Genomic DNA, 21,426 nt, shown 5'->3' on the forward strand with positions numbered 1-21,426 from the left:
CTGTATCGAAAGGCGATATGTACTGCACATGCCTGGTGTATGTTCCGAGCTCAGAAATAAAAAAAAGGAAAGCAAAAAAGCACATTCCCCAGGTGAGGCTCGAACTCACAACCCCGGCATAGCTCACGAAGCACTGTCGTATAAGTACCGTGCGCTAACCAATTGCGCCACTGGGGAACGACGGCTCAGCTGTTGTGTCCGCACAGAGGCCTTAGCCGATCTCTCTCTCTCCTCTTCCTGACAGATGTGTGGGGTGACGTCATTTGTCATTCGACGCGTCGCGCCGCATGTGTGCGTTTTGTTTTTCACGCGCTTGCGCAGCTTTCGAATGTGGCCGTCTTTTGCGCTTGTTTCAACGAAGGTAAAGCGGTCGCATGTTTCAGTATCACTTGTAGCGGGGAAGGTTCTTTTGATATTTTGGTTACACAATTGATTTTGGTTGCAACTAGTTTTTACGTGAACGGAAAGGAAAGGCAGGTGTTCAGCTCATAGCATTAATTGAGACTGGCAAGTTTCAAGGCAACAGACAGACAGGCAGACAGTATAAAGAGATTTAAAAAATTCGCCACTCTGACGCAGCTCAACGGATATATATATATATATATATAAAGTAACAAATTGAAAAATACAGCAGTACAGACTACTGCAACACAAAACATGTTAATGGGATTTCAGCAAACACATAGCAGCAGTTTACAGGGAAATTTTTATCGTTCGTTGAATTGGTCGATGAGCAGCTGCCTAAATCTTGAAGCATTAGTCTCAATGACAGTGTGCTCGGGCCCGTTATCCCAGTGCCATTCTCCGAAAACAGAGGCGCGATTACAAAAATTGCCGACAGTTTCGAACACGGTGTATTGATTTTGACAGGTGAATGCAGGCGTGCGCAAAATTTTGGCGCCAACGCGTGCAAAGAAAGGCCTCAAAGCAGCATGCGTGACTTAATTCCCTTCTTTGCTAATTGCTGCCAATGCCCTATACCGGATGTTTCAAAGAAGCGCGCAATTAATTAAAAAAAAAGATTTTTTGAGGCCAAAAGAAGCTTTTTGCGGCATAGTAATACCACCCTGATTGGCGCCACAATACAGGAGTATCATGTTGCTAGTAAAGTTGCTAATAGATAACTTTTTAGCAATTACAGATAGGCCCCTGATTGTAGTTAGAAATTTGTAGCCGGCCATTAGTAATAGCCATATCAGTTTTTAGAATTTCGAAAATGCGATTACCCTCGGCGCTTTTCTCGCGCGCCTGCGGAGAGTGTACAGCGACGCCGTGCATCAAATGGCGACTCCGTGGTACACGTGTCGCGTGTGACATATCCTCCGCCCCACCCGCGCTGGAGCAGCGAGGTGGCAAGGAGTAGTGAGCACCGCGCTTTTCTGTATTTTTTTAAGTGTCCTTATTATATGCATGCACTGTACACAAACACCCCCTCCCCTCTTCCCCCTACGTAATACAGTCTAAAGAAGGCTTTTGGGTACCCTGAATTTTACAAAAATTAATATTTATATAGCCAATGTGCCGCAGCCTTACGTAGAGCTCTGAGCGAGCTGCGTTGAGGCCCAAGACTCAAAGTTCAGCCCGCCCCATGCACGCGGTTTGAAGCCTGGGCCCGGCCCGGGCCGGCTACATTTTTACTGTAGTGAGCCTGGGCCCGTTCCTGCAGCAGTTCAAGAGGTAAATTGCTCACTGTGTGCAATTAGTATCATGTTACGTAAGAAGTGTCCTGCAAAATCGCTTAAATCGCAATAACAATTAAAAACAATGTTTGGTAAAAACAAAAAGAACGGAGGGCAAAGCGGGTTCGCTCATTTGGCCTCTTCCATGTCACTCCAATTAACCCTGTCCTGTGCCAGCTGCGGCCACCCTATCCACGCGAACCTCATCTCATCCGCCCACCTAAAATTCTACCACCCCATCCTTCGCTTGCCATACTTTGGAATCCATATCGTTATCTTTAACAACCATCGGTTATCTTGCCTACGCATTACATGCCCTGCCCAAGCCCATTTCTTCCTCTTGATTTCGACTAGGATGTCATTAACCCACGTTTGTTCTCTCACCCACTCTGTCCGCTTCCAGTTTCTTAACGCCTATCAATTCAAGCTGAACCCTCTTTGTCAGCCTCCACGTTTGCGCCCCATAGGTGAGTGCCGGTAAGATACAGCAGTTATTTACTTTTCTCACGAGGGATATTAATAAACTGTCATTCATGATCTGAGAGAACCCGCCAAATGCGCTCCACGGCATTCTTATTCTTCTAGGTAGTTCACTGTCGTGATTCGGATCTGTGATGTAAACTGTTGCTCCCTTCCGAGGCTGTTGAACGTTAATTAAGTTTTGAGCATATTAATTTTAGACCCCCCTTTCTGCCCTGCCTGTCTAGCTCATTCATCATGCAGTTTATCTCATGAGTGACTTAGCAAGGCAATGTCATCAGCGAATCGCAAATTACTTAGGTATTATCCATTAACTTTTATACCCAAGTGTTCCCAATCCAGGCCTCTGAATACCTCCTGTAAACAGGTGGTGAATAGCATTGGCGAGATCATGCCTCCCTGCGTGACGCCCTTCCTTAACTAAATGCTAGTAATTAAGCGCTTACCGATTCCCGTTTGCGTCATTGAAACTAACCCGTGTTATGGCAGGAACGCCCTAAGCGAAACCAAGTTCGGGTGCTTCCGAAGGCTCTTCAAGACTCCCGTTTGCTCAATTGAGCTTATGTACAAGTCATTTTCCACGCCTCCCGATAGCGATCGACTCTTCTTTAGCGTACACATCGTCTGCCTGCTTGCGCACAAGAAATGGCCGATGACGTCACTGCACCGGCGGGCGGGGATTCCAAGGACTCTGTTGGGTTCGTGGGCCTTCCACTTGCCGTGTCTGCTGTCTTCATCACCTCGTGTGCCATTCTTCATTTCGCTTTCTTTCTTTCTTTCTTTCTTTCTTTCTTTCTTTCTTTCTTTCTTTCTTTCTTTCTTTCTTTCTTTCTTTCTTTCTTTCTTTCTTTCTTTCTTTCTTTCTTACTTTCTTTCTTTCTTTCGTTTCTTGTTTATTTATTCCTTTATTTCTTTCGTTTTTGTTTATTATTTATTTTTTATTATTTATCTTCTTTGTTCCTAAAATTCTACCTACCTTTTCTTTTTTGTTTCTGCGTCATTTATTTATTTGTAACATGGTTCCAATTTTTCTTCATCTATTCTTTCTTCGTTTCTTTCCTTTCTAATTTTTTTTTTAATTTCTCAATGCATTGCTGATTCCGTGCATGGCTGTCATTTTGCTTGCTGATGCGGACTGCAATAATATTTACAGGACTTTACCACCTAGGTCACAGCATTATTAGCCAATGAAACAAGAATTTCTCAACTCGTATTATAGCCGCATAGGGGCTCAATTAGCGCTTATTTGTTTATTTATTCTAGTTTAGCATGCATAGCTAAAGTTCAGCGGCGATTCTGAAGTTTCTCTTGCACACGGCACTCTTTTATCTTTATTTCTTTTTGCATTCCTCTTGGTTTTGAAAACTTTCAAAATTTTATAAATTAGCCTCTACTCGCACTTTTTATCTCTTTGTGTGTCTGAGATAATTACTCATTACCGCTAAACTACCCGCCGATGGCTTCAGCTGCCAACGGTATATCCCAGCAAACCAAAAACCTCTCAGAGACTTCTCGCTAGATGTCTCTGAGAGGTTTTTGGTTTGCTGGGATGAGTTCGAATCGCGTCTCTGGAAGCGCATATATACTGATGGTACCAAGAAGCCTTCTGCCCATAAAACATAGCTTCAACCGTATTTGTCACCGCGCTCAACGTACGCTGCTGAAAGAATGTTTCTCCGTGCTTCTGCGCCCGCGACCTCTTATCCGTTCTGAGCGCGAGCAGCGTGGAAGGCGTTTCGGGCGAGAGATCAAGTACTTCTCCCCCTCGAAAGAGCAAGAAAATGCGAGGGACAGTCTGTTTTATCACATCTTCCGACTCGTCTCCTCTCCAGCTCGAAAATTAGATAAGCGCTACGTTCCCCCGTCTCCTCGCACTAGAATCTGTAGTAGTTTCGAGACGGTTTCGAATCCGTGCAGAGGATCGCACAATTCGCCGCGGCGTGCTGCTCTGAACCGCGCATGCGCGCACGCCGAAGCCTTGGGAGGACCTGTACGCTGCCTCGCGGGCTTCAGATAAAGCGAAAAACGGATCTTGTCGATAGCTACAATGGCCGCTAGAGGCAAAAAATAGCCCGGGGAGAACCCCGCGAGCCGTCGAAAAGCATTTGCGGCCATGAACGAGGCCGGCAGCAACGAGGAGGAGGGCGAAGTTGCCGCGTTGGCGATGGTTATCGCGATTGTGTGCGCTGCGTTCGCGGTTTTCGCCGCTCGTTTCCGTGCGCTTTTGGAGTCAGTGAGCGACCGACTACCTGTGAAAATGCAGCGACGAGGTGGTCGGCGGAAGGATATCCTTCACTTGGAGCTTCGTACAGTGCTCGAGGGTAAGTAGTGATCGCTCGAACGTTTACTTTTTGTAACCCGCCCAATTTGGGATTTCAGTTTGGTTTTTGAAGAGTGGCTTTTGATGGTGTCGTCTGCTTGCTGCAGTCGCGGGTCGCCATATTGCGTGTATCGCAATGAAAACTGTGGCTGTTTGTAGTTTTTCTCTGGGAAGCGTCGGAAATGATGCCGGCTACGTCACTTTGAATGATTCATGTGTCGCTAAGTCGATTTAATGCCGCCCCCCCCCCCCCCCCCCCCCCTCCGCCTCCAAATGCATCGCTGCTGCTTTCTTCCAGCAGATTCGTTGACGTCACTTGTACCTTGAGCTATAATTAAAGAACAGCAAAGTTGTAGTTGGTGCAATCAGCGCTATCATTTTTAGCCTCAATGTGTTCATTGCAACTTGCAAGACGAAGGCTTTTGCCTCAATTCGTTCTAATGGACAAGGCCTTGCGACAGCAGAGAGCACCTAATCCCAAAAAAACTTATCCACGTTATCCTTGCCGAGTTCTAATTACACCGATGGTGTAGTTAGTCCAACAGTGTTTTAATATATGGGAGCAGTTATATAACAAACAATACATTTATCTGGCAAAGCGGAAGTCGCCGAACAAATGATCTGGAAGCCTTAGATGACTCCAGAAAGAAACGAAAACAAAGGAAATTAATAGCTAGGAGCAGTTAGAGCGCATTTCTTCTTCACAATTGGAAAAAGAGAGCAACCAAGCATATTTTTCTTAAGCTTAGTTATTGTTTCTCAAGACCCATTGAACATGCAACCCAATGGCCTTGTAATTACTCATTGAGCATTTAGATATCCTGCTAAGTGTTTTACCCTTCATTTAATTCCATTTTAGTGTTATTCAGTTTTACGAGCTGTGGTCGTATGGATTCCGGAGTTGGTATCACTATTTTTGTTTCGGGAACTTTTCTCTACTACTCTATAAGCTTAAGCATCATGTCCTGTCAATATCTATCTATTTAGCATGGCTTGCAAAGGATGAAATGACATACGCAGACGATTTTTCCGGATGTTTTCTTGAAACACAAGATTACTGTTTTTATTTCTGCGCGTCTAAATAAAAAGAATATGGGAACCCCCAATTGATTCTACGAGTTCTATTATGAGGCATACGACTTGTTTAAGTCGTCCACGTGGGCGCTCCTGTCCTGTGCTTTCCCGAGCTGAACTCTTCGTGGAGTCGTCAGACTTTCGAAAACACTCCTTGAATACGTACGGCCAGTCACGCGTATAACGGTCGCGGCATTGGAACTACCCTCTCCTTACAAGTTGCCACATATACTATGCCCTATAGCGGACGTGACTCCTGAACACTACAAGGTCAGGTTATTTTGGTCGACACCAAGGACGTTCGTTTTCGTCGGATGGAAAGAGTTGAGGTCGGAGACCGTAATCAGCTCGGGGAAGCTGTCGTTTTGTCACCGGTCAACCCTAAAGCACCTCAACCCTCGCTGCGCTTATCGAAGATCTTCGTCTTTCTTTTTGATTTGCTAGCAGTATACTGTAATACGGGACATTTCCCAGGGGCAAACGGTGACTACGTTTCCAATGCTCACCGGGAAGTAGAGACTGTCGATTATATACAGTCGGCGCGAAAAGTATACGGCGTGCGAGCTTGCGCGGGAAATTGTTTTGGCACAGCCAAGCGAGCCGATCACCTGACATGACTGCAATGCAAGTATGAAGTTGCCTAGAGCATGCTGATGTGCGTGTGCGTCCTTTGTAATACATTTGTAATAACTTTTTATGGCTAATGTTTGAAATTAAAACATTATTTAGAGCGCAGCATTAGCATAATGTATAGTTCGACCCCTAACCTAATGTTTCAATACAACATATCAGGTGTGTGTGTGTGTGTGTGTGTGTGTGTGTGTGTGTGTGTGTGTGTGTGTGTGTGTGTGTGTGTGTGTGTGTCCTTTATAATATATTTGTAATAACTTTTTATGGTTACGGTTTGTACATTAAAACAGTATTTAGAGCGCAGCATTAGCATAATGTATAGTTTGACCCCTAACCTAATGTTTGCAATACAACATATAAGGTTATATGTTAATCTTTAGCATTAACATAACATTTCAATGAAACATGTGTCATTACTGCAACTTGCAGAAATTTATGACTTCTTCTAATGCTCGGTGCTACCTGGGTTTCATCGGTATCTACCCGGGTTTCATGTATGGTCTCTTCTACAGTGCTGATTTGCCTGTTGTGTTCATAACGCTTATTATGTTGTTTGCGCTTTATAGAGAAACCGAGCCCCGCTTAGTCTGAATGGTCTGCCTTGGTACTCGGTCTCAGGACTTTATTGTTCGAAAAATGGCACTGCAGTAAAATATCTCCCGCTTTCATGCGTGCTCTTGCTAGGATACGGTAAAGAATAGCGATTCTTCAGCCATTTAAAACCACGAAAATTTGTGAAAACCACTTTCGTCAACGGATGCAGAAATGCGTTTTAGTCATCGCTGTGCCTGCAGCGTCTCAGTCGCTCAGTCAACAAATAATGACGCATGCACGGATTCAACTCCTCGTACGCCTGATACGACAGCTTTATCTTAGCGGTACTCACCTATGGGGCAGAAACGTGGAGGCTAACGAAAAGGGTTCAGCTAAAGTTAAGGACAACGCAGCGAGCTATGAAAGAAAAATGATAGGTGTAACGTTAAGGGACAGGAAGAGGGCAGAGTGGGTGAGGAAACAAACCCGGGTTAATGACATCCTAGTCGAAATCAAGGAGAAGAAATGGGCTTGCAAGAGAAGGCAAACGTTGCATGGGGCGGCAGAAAGTAAGATGGGTGGATGAGGTTAAGAAGTTTGCGGGGATACGATGGCCGCAACTGGCGAAGGACAGGGTTAACTGGAGAGACATGGGAGAGGCCTTTGCCCTGCAGTGGGAGTAGTCAGGCTGATGATGATGACGCCTGATACTACAGCCAAGAACTGTCCTGACACAAGGCGTGGGGAAAATCCGGTGTATCACCTCCAAACAAGCACACTATATACGTCAGTGCTGGCAGTGCACTATGACGTCACACTTCCGCTAGCAGTGGGCTTTTCAAGACAGCGCGGAACATTGACATTTTCGTGCTTGTAGCGTTGATTCGGTGCTTCCAGAGGCTTCTCCTTTGCTTGTTAAGCGATCGCTTTTCCGACTTTTGGCGCCCGCCTTTTGTGGTGGTTTTGCGGTGATCTTGTGGCGCCGTTGCAACTCCGAAGACAGCCGGTGCGGTGACCGCATTACGGGGGTGCCGCATGAATACAAAATTAAAGGTGCACTTTTAAGTCTCCTCACGCGCAGAACGCGAAAGGATTTCGGGTACCGTTTCCTCCTCTGTGTAATTAACCATATTTGTATTTTTTATTTATTTTGTTTAATTTAATTTGTTTTGTTTTATCATTATGAAATGTTTTATCATTTTCTCAATCTTCTTTTGTTTTTATTTTATAATTCGGCCGTTTAAACTTTCCATTCAATCGTTATTATTCATTAAAAATCACAATTAAACTCTTTACTGGATGATGGATTCATGAGGACATTCTTTTCACGCCACTCATGAGGCAAGAAATGGTTTCGCATTAAAATGTCTTGGCCTCAATAGTATTTCGTACTCCTGGGATCCCAAATCAATGACGTCAGAGAAAGGTCGACGTCTCAAGTCATTTGACAAGGGCCGCTTCTTCGATCGGAAAGCGCGTTTTCCAGTTTCTGTGAAGGTCATCGCACTGGCATCATACGCTTGCCACACGGCGTGAACAAGCCGTGAGAACATGAAAAACAACTCCTCATTGTCTGCCTGACCGAGGTCGACGCGCGCGCGTACAGAACAAAAAAGAAACGTGATGAAAATGACGAGGAAAGACCAGGGTAGCGAGGCAAACAAAGGGGCGAAAGAGAGAGGCGGAGGGCAGACAACGAGAAGAAGATATCACGCGGCGGCGTAAAAACGAAAGTGGTCTGGCAACTACACGTAGCGGTCGCGTCGTCTGCTCTTTGCGCGCCCGCATTTCGTCGTCTGCATCAACGCGATACGGACGCCATTGCTGTACCCTTCTCTCCCGGCACCCGTCTTCCGAAGGCCGACGCCAGCGAAGCCTCGGGGAATAGTCGTCAGACGTCGCATGACCGTGGGGTGGTGGTGTGTGCGAGGAAAGGGTGGTTGGAAAGAGAGAACGCCAACGGCTGCTACTAAGCGTTCTACCGGGAAACGTAGAAAGGGAGAGAAAGAACTGATGACCAGCTCATCATCACACGTGCTTCGGAACACGGCGGCGGGGTAGCCCCACGTGCGTGCTAGCACTGCCTCCGACGTCTTGGCTTCTGGTCGTGACGACAGTGTTTCTGCCCGCGCTGAAGAGGGAAAAAAAAGAAAAAAAAAAGGTTGTCCGCGCATATCGGCGCCAAGTTGTGAAGGAAAGTGTCGGGCTGGCTCGCACTAGCTACCTGCTGGGTTGCTCTCCGACAGTTACACGTATGTGATACCACGACACCATCGCTGAACTACTGAGCGGAGCGGACGGAAGTCCACCGAAAATTTGGATTATGGAGACATCGACTGGTGAGCAGCCTTTTCATTTATCGAGTTTAATAGACTTTAGCTGCCTGTGGGAAATCTTTTACAGAGCTAGTTCATTGGCTTTAAGTGCATGCTCTCCCGGAAAAAAAAATATATTTCTACGATCACGCATTTTTTTTTCGACGGAAGTTGAGAAAATCTTTATGTGGTACTTTCGGAAGGCTTTGCGCATAATTTAAGAAATTTTCTCGCGTTTATTTTTTTGTGAGGTATGCCGGGGGATTCAATTATGCTTCATGTCAGCAGATTTTTTTCTTTCCTTCTGCATCGATCTGCCTGAAAATTGGTGCTTACAGTCTGGTACCGTATTACAGGGAACATCGGTAATATTTGTTGAAAATCGAAGGTAGCCTTCCCGTCTGCACAGAGGGCTAAGGGAAAACTTCGGCGGGACTGATTTTTCAACCGGAGCAGACGTCGGCGAGTAACGGTCGACCTGAACCAGGAGAATAATCGCCGTTTAAATACTAATCAAGTGCTACACAAACTGCCTGAATGAACAGTTATGTGACGCGCTGGGTACTCTTTTATTGCTGTATCAAGAGCTATCTGGGACCGCTATCTCCATGTTACATCGAATTCTGAACGTGTCGAAAGCTGCCGTGTTCTTGAAGACATTGAATATATCGCAGTAAACAGTGTCACCTAGTGCAGAACTTCGCGGCAGTGTAGTTACCCGCCTATATTGTCATCAGACGTTGAAATACATGAATGACGTCAAATTTCATCGAAGGCTCCCCGCTTTAGAGAAACATTTTATGACTCCCACGATGACCTATCACTGGAAGTTTTCTACGCATGGTTCAAAAACAGCTAGGTATTGGTTTCCGCAGTACCTCGGAAGATTGCCATGTAGCTTACTAAGTTCATTGATTTTCATATTAAGCGGCAGGTTTTACCTTTTACTGGCGAACTTCCGAACACCTGTCGCCAATACAGTTTGGCCTCTCTAATGTCACGAACAACCAGAAGCGCATGTTAACAAAGGAACCTACAGAATTTCAACTCAACAGCCGTGCCGTCTTGCAGCGAATTCAACTTATATAGTTTGGATCTCATAGAGACGGCTCCGAAGAAGATTGGTTATCTGAAAATGAGACGCGGTAACTATCTCACTTCTCAATGGACACCTCAACCGCGCCCGTTATGGAAGGGAGGAAGTTTATTTATTTTATTTCACATACTGTCAATCCCATTGGGATTTTTACAGGATGGGCATATAGTAAGAAGGTACAAAGCGAATACAAATGGAATGGTATACATTAAAAACACCGTTATTTTCAAGTAATTACATGAGCGTGAGAAAAAAAAACACAGATAACAGAAAATAAAACACATAACGAGAGAATATTTTTCACAGAAAAGGGTGCAATTTTATACATTGTAAGTAATATGTTCATAAAGATGCTGTTACATGCAGTGATACGAGTGGTCTGTTGTACTTGAATAATTATGATTTAATTATCTATTTAATTATCGCTCAACTGTTCTTCTACCAAAGTTACAAATTTCTGCAAAGATGTATTAGTAGTAATAGAGGGGTTCAAACTATTCCATTCTTTTATGGCAAGCGGGAAAAATGAATATCTGAAACAGTCGGTTCGGAATGCGTACTCTTTAAGGGTTAATGGGTGCTTATGCCGGTATGGTCTGGATTCATCTACAGATATATATAACGAAGTATCTATGTTTAATGTGTTATGAACTAATTGGAACAATAATTTTAGTCGTGCTAGTCTGGCGCGTTTCTGTAAAGTAAGAATACATGCTTGATTTAGTAGTTAGTTTAGTAGTGATTTAGTAGAAGAAAGAGGGGCCGTGGTGAAGGGCTACGGAATAATTTCCACCACCTGGAAATATTTAACGTTCACTGACATCGCACAGTACACGGGCGCCTTTTACGTTTCGCCTCCATCTAACGCGGCCGCCGCGGTCGGGTTCGAACCCGGGTACTCCGGCTCAGTAGCCGAGCACGCTAACCACTGAACCACCAGTTAAACCAGTTAAACGCCTCAGAACTTCCACTTCTGCCCCAGTCACGGCGGGGAAAAACGAGAAACAGACAAGGAAAGGAAAAAGGTGATATAGCGCACGGCTTGATCGTCATACGTTACGAAACAGCTCCACCCAAAAGAAACAACGAAGAAAATAGTCCCAACTACTGGCCTTTTCCGCAGGCACCAAAACGGCAACGTCGCGAACGTTCGTTAAGTAGGCCATCGGTTCCCGAGCAGGAAAAAGAAAAAAAAAAACTCCTCTGAACACCAGTGCGGGAATCACTGCTAGGACGAGGAAGCACGGAGGCATCGTTGCAGAGAATGCGAAATAAAAAGAAAGAGAAAATAAAAAAAAAGTGCACCTTCACCACCTTTCCTTTTTCCTACAGACCGGCGGCAAAATTGAGCCTCGCGCGAACGCAGACGGCTTCTCCCGTTTCCGGCTTAGTTTCGTATTCAGCCGTCACACGCATTGCGTCGCAGCCCCAGCAGCAGACGACGCACGCATATGCGTAGCAGACGACCGCAGACGACGGTGCGTGCGCCAATTCCGCGTCGTCTGCATGCATGCCAAGCAGTAGCCACGCCGTATAGCAGTCACCGCGGGTAACATGCTTGCATGGCTTCGAGTCTTCTTCCGCTTTGTGCTCGTCCTGCTGGGAATCAAGACTGTTCGACGGGCGACCAGTAGGCGGCGGGACCGTGAGTCCATCCTCAACACTCTTAAATAACCGGTCGCCATGTTGATTTCCTCCTCTCTCGCATCGCTTTCGTTTTCCTCTGCCCTGAGTTGCGTTCATTTCCGCATAGAGTGGTGGCCGAGCCTCCACAGTTTTGCCGAGGCGTTGGAGAAGCGGCGAGAGCCTCCAGGGCGTGGTTTACAAGGTTTTTTTTTTTTTTTCGCGCCTCTAAACTTACTGTTAAGTCAACTCAATAGATTGTAAGTTGAGTTGAGTTTTCTTTGCTCAACGAACTATCAATTATTGTTTCTAAACTCAACGTCAGTTAACTCGCAGTTCTATACTGCTTATGGCAGCCTTCAAAGCACCGCTTACCATGACTTCAGTGGTAGGATCGTGCCTTAACTGACGGTGGAATCAACTCAGTAGAGTTTCAGTCAAGCTGAGGCGACTCAACGAACATTCGATTACTTAAACTCAAGGTCACTCAACTTGCAATGCTGGGAGGACCGCTTGCCATGGTTTTTGTTTTAGGTTGCTCCTCAACTGACTGTTCAGTGACTCAGTAGACTGTCTATTAACTTGACTCAACGAGCAGTCGACAGCTTGTAAACGCAAAGTCGACTCAATTCGACTGGCGTCAAAACGCATTTCATTGACTCCTTGTTTAGTAAAGTCAATGGGAAGGCAACTCCAACCGACTTAAAAGAGGGGCTCTATCGACAGTTCGGCGACTAAAGTTAGCTACACCCAATGGTGTTTCCACTCAGTTTACTTAATAACTCAACAACGTCGCTTCAGATGCCATTTAGTGTCAGTAGAGTTGGCAAACTGTCGATTAGGTTTAACTGCCAGACTGTTCGGGACCGTCTGAGTTGTCTGGGCTGATTCGTATATTTAAAAAAGCAGGAGGTTAGTTACCGTTAAAATACGTGAGGGTGCAAAGGAATCTCAGTACTTTTGCATATAAATCAAGCGTTCTCTTTTTGCTCCGATGTAGATAAAGTGAAAAAGAAAAGAAGATACACAAGGCGACCTGTGGTGATCGAACTCATGACCTTTGCTCGTCACATCTCAATGGGCACTGGAGCTCTCTTGGACGTCTTGTGGACGTCCGCAAGACGTCCGTAAGACGTCCATAGGAGTTTTAACGTCCATTGGGACGGAAAGCTGCGTCTGTAGAGGGTAGAAAAAAGCTCTGATCTGAGTGGATGGACGAACCGCAGGCCTGTCTCCCCTAGTACTGCGTGCAACTATATACCGGAGCAGGTTGTCAGAAAAGAAAGTCGAAGCACGGAGCGCAATTAGGCGTCCTTGATGAGCAGCTGTTCCCTTGGCTGTCGCGCCGTTTGAGTTCAAATGACGCAGGTTGAGGCAATTGTGCAGCGAACACTCTGCTTCATTCTCATGCGCATACAAGGCGCACGGTTTCCACGACCTACTTGCCAAGTATTTTTTTTTCTTTGCTTACAAATTATCTTGTTACTTCCCTCTCCGTTAATTTTCTTTTGTTCTTGAAGCCAGACGCCCGAGGTTGCGGGTGCGCATAGCGGTGTACTTAGCATATGGAAGCAGCTATAGTATAAGCCCCGTTCATTGTCTCTCACTACATTGTTCACTCCTTCCCCACTTTAGGCGCGATAGAGGGCGCGGAAGGCATGCTACTTCAACGTAACCATAATATGACTGAAAGTGAAGGGCTCCGGCTTAATTAGGACCACATGGGATTAATGAACGTGCGCTGACATCGCACAGTACACGACTGCCTTTTGCGTTCCGCCTTCGTAGTCAGAGTTTGATGGCCGTTAGAAAACACCAGGCGGCCAAAACTAGTCCGGAGCCCTCCACTATATAGAGTGCTTCATACTCCAGGATTACTCTGGTGCATATACCCCGCCGCGGTGGCTCAGTGGTTATGGCGCTCGGCTGCTGGCCCGAAAGACGCGGGTTCGATCCCGGTCGTGGCGGTCGAATTTGGATGGAGGCGAAATTCTAGAGGCACGTGTACTGCGCGATGTCAGCGCACGTTAAAGAACCCCAGGTGGTCGAAATTTCAGGAGCCCTTCACTACGGCGTCCCTCATAGCCTGAGTCGCTTTCGGACGTTAAGCCCTAATAAACCAATCTGGTGCATATGAATTGATGAATTTAAATCATTAACCAATGTACATGATGCCCTCCTTCGGCGTATAAACGGCACAGTTTACACTCAGATGAAGTCAGGTTACGAAATTCAGGTAAGCGTATTAAATCGAGCAAGAACTCAGCTGGAGTGAGTTCGTATTGAGTTCGAGTTTTAACTTCAACGCTTAAACTCAGTTGAAACTGGAAATAAGTTGAGGTTAATTAATTGACGCTGAGCCTGAACTCTGTTTACTGAGGCCGGAACGTTAACTGAGTTTACGACATAGCAACAATAGCAAGGTCAACTGAAGAGCATGTCCTTTCTTGTCTGTTGATCGCGTATCCGTCTACGTTGCCCTTCGAAGTTCCTAAACTGAATTGTATATTGAGTCATCAAACCTGTTCGTTGATTATAAATTAAGTTACCCGATGTGTACGTGACAGTCGAAGTGCGCCTTCGGACGTTGAAGAACGTTCCTTCTCTGGGTTACGTGAGCTAGCGTAAGATACTGCATCGCCGCGTTCTGCGGCAGACCTTGGTGACGGCCGGCTTTGATAAATAGCGGAGTCGGAGTAGTCGCGCCCCAGGCGTGCTCAGGGTAGCCCCTCAGGAAAGAAACACTTCGGGTGTGACTACTGATACCTGTGTGGAGCAAGAAATTCCAACCTTGAACTACGCCGCTACGCTGAACGCGGCACCGAGTATACCTCGCCGAAGAAGGAGTACGTTGATGTTTTATGGATTGATTCTAGTGGACTTGCGATGCAGGATTTTCATTATGAGCACTTTCACGCATTCCGTCCACACTTAAAGTTGTTTCGCTGCCGTTTGAGAACTACGCCGGGGTGTCCGAATGTTGTCGGCGAAAAAAATTGCACCACAGAATCACTTTTATTGTTCGATTACCGCACATATACTGTCCTCAATGCATTAGTAACAGGAACTCAGGAACGAGGGGGGAGGGGGGGGGGATGGAGGGCCCTCTTTGTAGTCTCCAAATGGTTGCTGTCGGATCAGATTTCTGGTGAATGCTTCAATTCTCTGACCTTATTAATGTAACGCACAGGGGCTTTGTAGCTGGTCGTAAAGTATTTCGTCTGATTAACGTAAACTAGTCAGGGGCCAACTGAAGTCGTTGATTGTCTGACCGCTGTCCATGAACATGATTAGCAGAATTGAACGAAACTATGCACAAACTTTTTAATGCACCCGATCATCACTCCTTGTGCGTACGTCTTATAAAGCTGCCCGTTTCAATTGAAGTTTTGCACGCATTAACAGGTACACCTTTAAATAGTGCAAAGCAAGAAAAATATAAACAAAAATATGTAAACAAAACATTAAATAAATAAATAACAAACTTGAAGTCTTGCACCCCTTTCCCCCATTCAAGATAAAGTTGCGGAGTCCCTGATTAGTAATTGAAACTTGTTTGAACACCATGGAGTATATTTCAACTTGGATTGAGGGGTACGTGGTGGGGACCGACTCCGAAGGGGACGAAAGCGGGCGAATCGGGTACCCAGCGGGGCGTGGGTCGGATTTCTGTGGCGTTGCGCGACGGCTGCTGATGACGTCACAGGTGTTCACCAACCTCTGATGCCTCGCCTGAGCCCATGGATGAAAAAGAAAACTCAGGAGAGAGCGTGATGTCACGCGGCCAACCTTCGCAAGCCAAGTTCTTATGAAGCCGTTCCCTCCCTCGGTTTTTCTCTCTCCGAGTCAGTCCCTAATGTTTTGGTGTCGGTATGTTTTAGTGCACACGTCCGCGCGGCACATTGCACGGGTGTCTACAGCAAGGAGTTTGGTGTAGCGGTAGTTTGCCGCGCTAATCCGCGCATGCGCGCGCAGCGGTGATGGATATCACCACACGCCATCACGTGGGGTGATCATGAGGAGGGGTGGGGGGACGCACTCTCTCTCCTTTTTACTTTTTATGACATGGCCTCAAGGTTACCGCCGGGCGCTCCCTACTAAGTTCTTTTTTTCCTCCATGCCTCCATGATGGCCGAGACTCGGCCTAACGCTCCACAGCCCCTCACGTGGGGGCCGAGTTTCTTCCTTTTATTTTTATAACTAGGCTTCAAAACCGTCACGTGACGCTCTCTCCTGGCCTTGTCTTCCTGTGTTCTCACCCTACTGATCCGAATCCTGCTATTCAACAAAGTTCAGTATCACGGCATATGAAAATAAAAAAATACTAACTTTAAAGAATGCGTCAACGCTTCATTAATCGAGAATCGAACCTAACTATTCATATTCGATTCCTATTCGAGCAATTCTACATCCGCCCACTCCTACACTAAAATACATGTATCGTGCATTCGCATTGCGATGTGGGAGAGCGGTGGTACTAAAGCATTCTAAACAGAAAGGAATAAAAGGGAGTAAGATATCCTCTAGCACACTCTCTTTTACTCCCTTTTTTACTCCCATATAGGTGTATCCGTGTTTAGAGTGTAATAAACCGTGTGTTAAGGACAATGCAGCCAGCTATGGAAAGAAAAATGATAGCTGTAACGTTAAAAGCGGGCAGAGTGGGTGAGGGAACAAACGGGGGTTAATGACATCCTAGTCGAAATAAAGAGGAAGAAGTGGGCTTGGGCAGGGCACGTGATGCGAAGGCAAGATAACCGCTGACCCTTAAGGCTAACGGAGTGGATTCCAAGGGAAGGCAAGTGTAGCAGGGAGCGGCGGAAAGTTAGGTGGGCGGATGAGATTAAGAAGTTTGCGGGGATACGGTGGCCGCAGCTGGCAGAGGACAGGGTTAATTGGAGAGGCATGGGAGAGGCCTTTGCCCTGCAGTGGGCGCAGTTCGGCTGGTGATGATGATGATAATGATGATGGTCATGATGATGATATGTGCATGGCCTCCGAGATCACCCGCACGCAAGTGGATGATCTCGGAAGCCATGCTTTGTGCCACGGCAAGTGTGAGTATTGCTCTGATGAACTCGTGAGCAAAGCTGCTAATCGTGTGATGGATGTAAGGCGTGCTACGCACGCACATTGGGACCGCGGCAACTTATATAGCGTGCGCTGCGCGCATGTACCCAGCGGCAAGGTCGAGCGACCTTGGCGCTCGCAGAAACCGGCGACGCTCGACCAGGAAAATACGAGACAGAATGGGAACCTTTTCGCGCTACTCCGGGCGCCAGGAAAAGGGCACGAAAGATGGGCGCGCACCGACTTCGCTTTTATCCCTTGTAATTTCTTGTACATCTCGCCGACCGGTGTCGGTCGACTCTATACGAGCCGCCGGCTTCCTTTTGCTGGAGGCGTGGTTTAAAACTGCGGCTCTTAATTCAGCACAACGTCTTCTGCGGGAGGAGGAAACGTCCCCAACAGTTCTGGAGAAAAGCATTTTTTGAACGGGAACCAGTTTAAGAACGCTATTTTTTCATATGTTGTAAGGAATCTATATACAGGGTGTCCCAGCTAAAAGTAACCAAGCTTTTAAAAAAGACGAAGTGTCCTAGCCCCGTGAGACCAACTGAGGGTTGTTGCCAGTCGCGTGTCCTAGTCTGCGGTATTTTTTTTTATTGTACAAAAGTAATTATTTAGCAGAGACTTATTAGCTAACTTTTTAATTATTGCCTTTAGGAAGAAAGTGTCAATGCAGGAATTGTAGATCCCATAGAAAAATAACCGGTTGCGGTGTTTCCAACCAAGTACCACTGATACAGCTTATTTTATTTGCCTTAAAAGAAAGCCCGCGAAATACAAAAAGAACCACGTGATAGGGAAGCAGTTTCAGCGCTCCCAGACGACCGATCAAACAACGACATTCGCTTATCTTTCCAACGCTGTCCCGAACGGGGTTCGGCGTTTTGCGATGGTTGCGAGATATACGCCAGCAACTCTAGCTTGGGCGCTAGGGCGACCGCTCCTTCAGCGCGTGACGGTGCAAGTTCGGCGGCACGGCCACATGCCTGTCACTCGAGGCGAGGTTTCGCGTGAAAAAGCGCTGCATGCTAGCCGCGCTTCACTTCCTTGAAAAGCAGCGCCCGCTTACTTTTCATGACGCATATCTCGCCACCACCTCAAAACGCCGAACCCTGTTAGGGGCAGCGTTGCAAACATAAGCAGATGTCGTTGCTTGACCGGTCGTTTGGGAGTGCTGAAACTGCTTCCTTATCACGTGGTTCTTTTTGTATTTCGCGGGCTTTCTTTTAAGGCAAATAAAAGAAGCTGTATCAGTGGTACTTGGTTGGAAACACCGCAACCGGTTATTTTTCTATGGGATCTACAATTCCTGCATTGACACTTTCTTCCTAAACGCAATAATTAGAAAGTTAGCTAATCAGTCTCTGCTAATTAATTGCGTTTGCACAATAAAAAAAAATACCGCAGACTAGGAGACGCGACTGGTAACAACGCTCAGTTGGTCTCACGGGGCTAGGACACTTGGTCTTTTTTAAAAGCTTGGTTACTTTTAGCTGGGACACCCTGCATATAATCAGCTGATCTCCTGTCGACAGGCTTGCATTTTTTTGCTATTTTTTGCTGCAAAAGCAGCTTCGGTAATCGGTCCAATACTGCAAATGGATGGTTTCACTCTGGCTCTTTGTGGGACCAGTGCATTTCCAATGTTGGGCCCATCAGGTATGCCGATGGGATGTTGTCAAAAATGGTCCCCATTTGTTTTCTATGGCAGTCTTAACTCTCTGTCTGTATGTCTGTCCGTCCGTCTGTCTTTCTGCAGTCTGTCTGTCTTTCTCTCTGTCTGTCTGTCTGTCTGTCTGACGGTGTGGGCAGGGCACTTTTTCTTATTTCTTTTTTAAGCCCAAACTAATATATGTCTGTCTGCCTGTCTGTCTCTCTGTCTGCCTGCCTGCCTGTCTGTCTGTCCGTCCGTCCGTCTGTCTGTCTCTCTGTCTGTCTGTCCGTCCGTCTGTCTGTCTGTCTGTCGGTCTGTCCGTCCGTCCGTCCGTCCGTCTGTCTGCAGTCTGTCTTTCTTTCTGTCTGTCTGTCTGTCTGTCGTCTGTCTGTCTGTCTGTCTGTCTGCCTGCCTGCCTGCCTGCCTGCCTGTCTGTCTGTCTGTATGTCTATCTGCCTGCCTGCCTGCCTGCCTGCCTGCCTGCCTGTCTGTCTGTCTGTCTGTCCGTCCGTCCGTCCGTCCGTCCGTCTGTCTGTCTTTCTCTCTGTATGTCTGTCTGTCTGTCTGTCCGTCCGTCCGTCTGTCTGCAGTCTGTCTGTCCGTCCGTCCGTCTGTCTGCAGTCTGTCTGTCTGTCCGTCCGTCTGTCTGCAGTCTGTCTGTCTTTCTCTCTGCCTGTCTGTCTGCCTGTCTGCCTGTCCGTCCGTCCGTCTTTCTCTCTGCCTGCCTGCCTGCCTGCCTGCCTGTCCGTCCGTCTGTCTGCAGTCTGTCTGTCTGTCTGTCTGTCTGTCTGCCTGTCTGTCTGTCTGCCTGCCTACCTGTCTGTCTGTCTGTCTGCCTACCTGTCTGTGTCTGTATGTCTGTTTGTCTGTCTGTCCGTCCGTCCGTCTGTCTGTCTATCTGTCCGTCCGTCCGTCCGTCTGTCTGTCTGTCCGTTCATCTGTCTGTCTGTCTGTCATAGTTTAACGTGTGCAGGAACAACCACGGCAGCACAGATGTGAAAATAAACAATATATATATATATATATATATATATATATATATATATATATATATTACATAAAGAGATGGCAGACAATATAAAAGCAAGAACAGCAGCAAAAGAGAAAGTTATAGCGGCGGGATACAGGGGTATCGTTGAGAATGAGAGCTCTGAAAAGCAAAATTCACTTGTACACATGGCACGAAGAACATCCGCAAAGAATTGATACCAGAAAAACAAACGATTTTCAAGAAAAAAGATCATAGCAAACATGCTCAAGTAGCGTACGATTTTAACAATAAAATAATACCGGTCGCAGTATAGCGACAAAAATTTATATAAAGGTTGCACACCCAAGCCAATTAAGCACAGAGAAAGCCGCAGATAAAAAGCAACAGCGCGTGGAATTCGCTTTCTACCTGTCAAGCAGATCTGTACCTGAAAGGTTTGGGCGTTGTTTTACTTATTTTTTAATCCTGCTGAAAACAAGTGCGGCTCAAATCCAGCTGTGCTGTACCGATCTCGTCCGTCCGTGCTACATTCTACGAACTGTCCCTGCGGACGTAGGTGCGGATCAGTGCGGGATCAGTGACGACTGTGTCTGTGAGGTGCGTGTGTTCGAACCGCCACGTGAGCGGACGAAATGGTCAGAAGATGCTTCTCGAACAGATGAATGTGAGTGGAATGCTCGACCGGTTGGCTGATGAGTGAGTGGAGTATTCGAGGTGGTTGTTTAATTGACTCGTGGGAATGAGGTGAGCAAGGAGACAGGCTTAGAGGTAAATAGTGGTGGTGCAGTTACAACGAGCCGAACATATACGACAACCTGTGCACAGCTATAGCGATGAAGAATTTATGGTGGTGATTTGATTTTATTGGCATACCCAACAATTCTGGATGAAAGCATTTTTGAACGGGAAGGAGAGTGTAACGCAAATTTTTTTTCATATATTGTAAGATTTCACTATAAATCAATATAACCCGTCGCGGTGGCTCAGTGGTTACGGCGCTCATCTCCTGACCCGAAAGATGTGGGTTCGTTCCCGGCCGCGGCTGTTGAATTTCGATGAAGGCGAAATTGTAGAGGCCCGTGTGCTGTGCGACGTCAGTTCACATTAATGAAGAACCCCAGATGGTCGAAATTTCCGGAGCCTTCACTACGGCGTCCCTCATAGCCTTAGTCGCCTTGGGACGTTAAACCCCAAGAAACCAAAAAACCAAACCAATATATCCGCAGACTCTCATCGGGAGCCTTGCATATTTCTCTTTTTTTTTTGCTATTACAATTTCTTCTACAGTCAGAAGCGTTCAGTTTTTTTGTTGTTGTTGTTGTTGTTTATAAGGTTTAACATCCCAAAGGGACTCAGGCTATGAGGGACGCCGTAGTGGAAGGCTCCGGATAATTGCGACCACCTGGGGCGGAGTCACTCAAGAGCTCCAAACTATAGCTGTTTATTAGGAGCTAACTTGTACCCCTTAAGACAAGTACGCGACTGCTATTAATAATAACAAGCACTCTTGCTGTTAATTGGGACCAGAATGTCCTTCTCTCTTGACCGCACTCATGTTCAAAAGATGACCGGGAATTTTCCGCCGCCACGAGTAGTTTCAAGTATCGTGAAGCAATCGCGGGTGGTCGCAGTTTTTCGAAGAGCGATCTGAACGCATTTGCATACAGCGATAGTGACATTAATTTGTCCAGCGTACGTGGTGAACGGAGAAAGCAAAAGAAGTGCCTGCGGCGGTATAGAGAACAGAACATTGTAAGAGTACAGCCAAGCTTTACGTCAATATGTACGCACACACGCACACACAGAGAGTTTCGCTATTTTTTAAGGCGAAAGCCTTTAATGCTTCATGGTTGTCGATAGAATTTGTCAGCAGAGGTGTCACGCTTTCGGTTGGTCGAAATGGTTATGACGTCAGAGTGCGAGGATTCGAAGTAAAGAGGTCACCCACGGATGCCTGACG

The 21,426-nt window shown here is 46.5% G+C and overlaps 1 protein-coding gene and 1 non-coding gene across 6 annotated transcripts in view; one reads left to right on the top strand and one right to left on the bottom strand.

Annotated features, from left to right (window-relative positions):
* Positions 1-84: 84 nt before the first annotated feature.
* Positions 85-177, bottom strand: TRNAI-UAU (transfer RNA isoleucine (anticodon UAU)). The gene is given in 2 exon segments: positions 85-120; positions 140-177. It is a non-coding gene; the product is annotated as a tRNA-Ile (tRNA).
* A 4,080-nt stretch (positions 178-4,257) lies between these two features.
* Positions 4,258-21,426, top strand: part of ACC (acetyl-CoA carboxylase) — an 82,835-nt gene continuing 65,666 nt past the window's right edge. For 3 of the 5 annotated variants that reach the window (XM_089561046.1, XM_089561048.1, XM_089561047.1), the window contains exon 1: positions 4,258-4,480. In XM_089561046.1, the coding sequence (XP_089417172.1) occupies positions 4,273-4,480 (208 nt within the window). In that variant the 5' untranslated portion in view covers positions 4,258-4,272. Of the gene's footprint in view, positions 4,481-8,735; positions 9,057-11,601; positions 11,774-21,426 lie in introns of those variants that run through there. The other 2 variants (XM_089561052.1, XM_089561049.1) reach the window with 2 other exon arrangements.

This window comes from Amblyomma mixtum, chromosome 9 (assembly GCF_055824585.1).
Source record: "Amblyomma mixtum isolate Tamu chromosome 9, ASM5582458v1, whole genome shotgun sequence".
NCBI lineage: Eukaryota > Metazoa > Arthropoda > Arachnida > Ixodida > Ixodidae > Amblyomma > Amblyomma mixtum.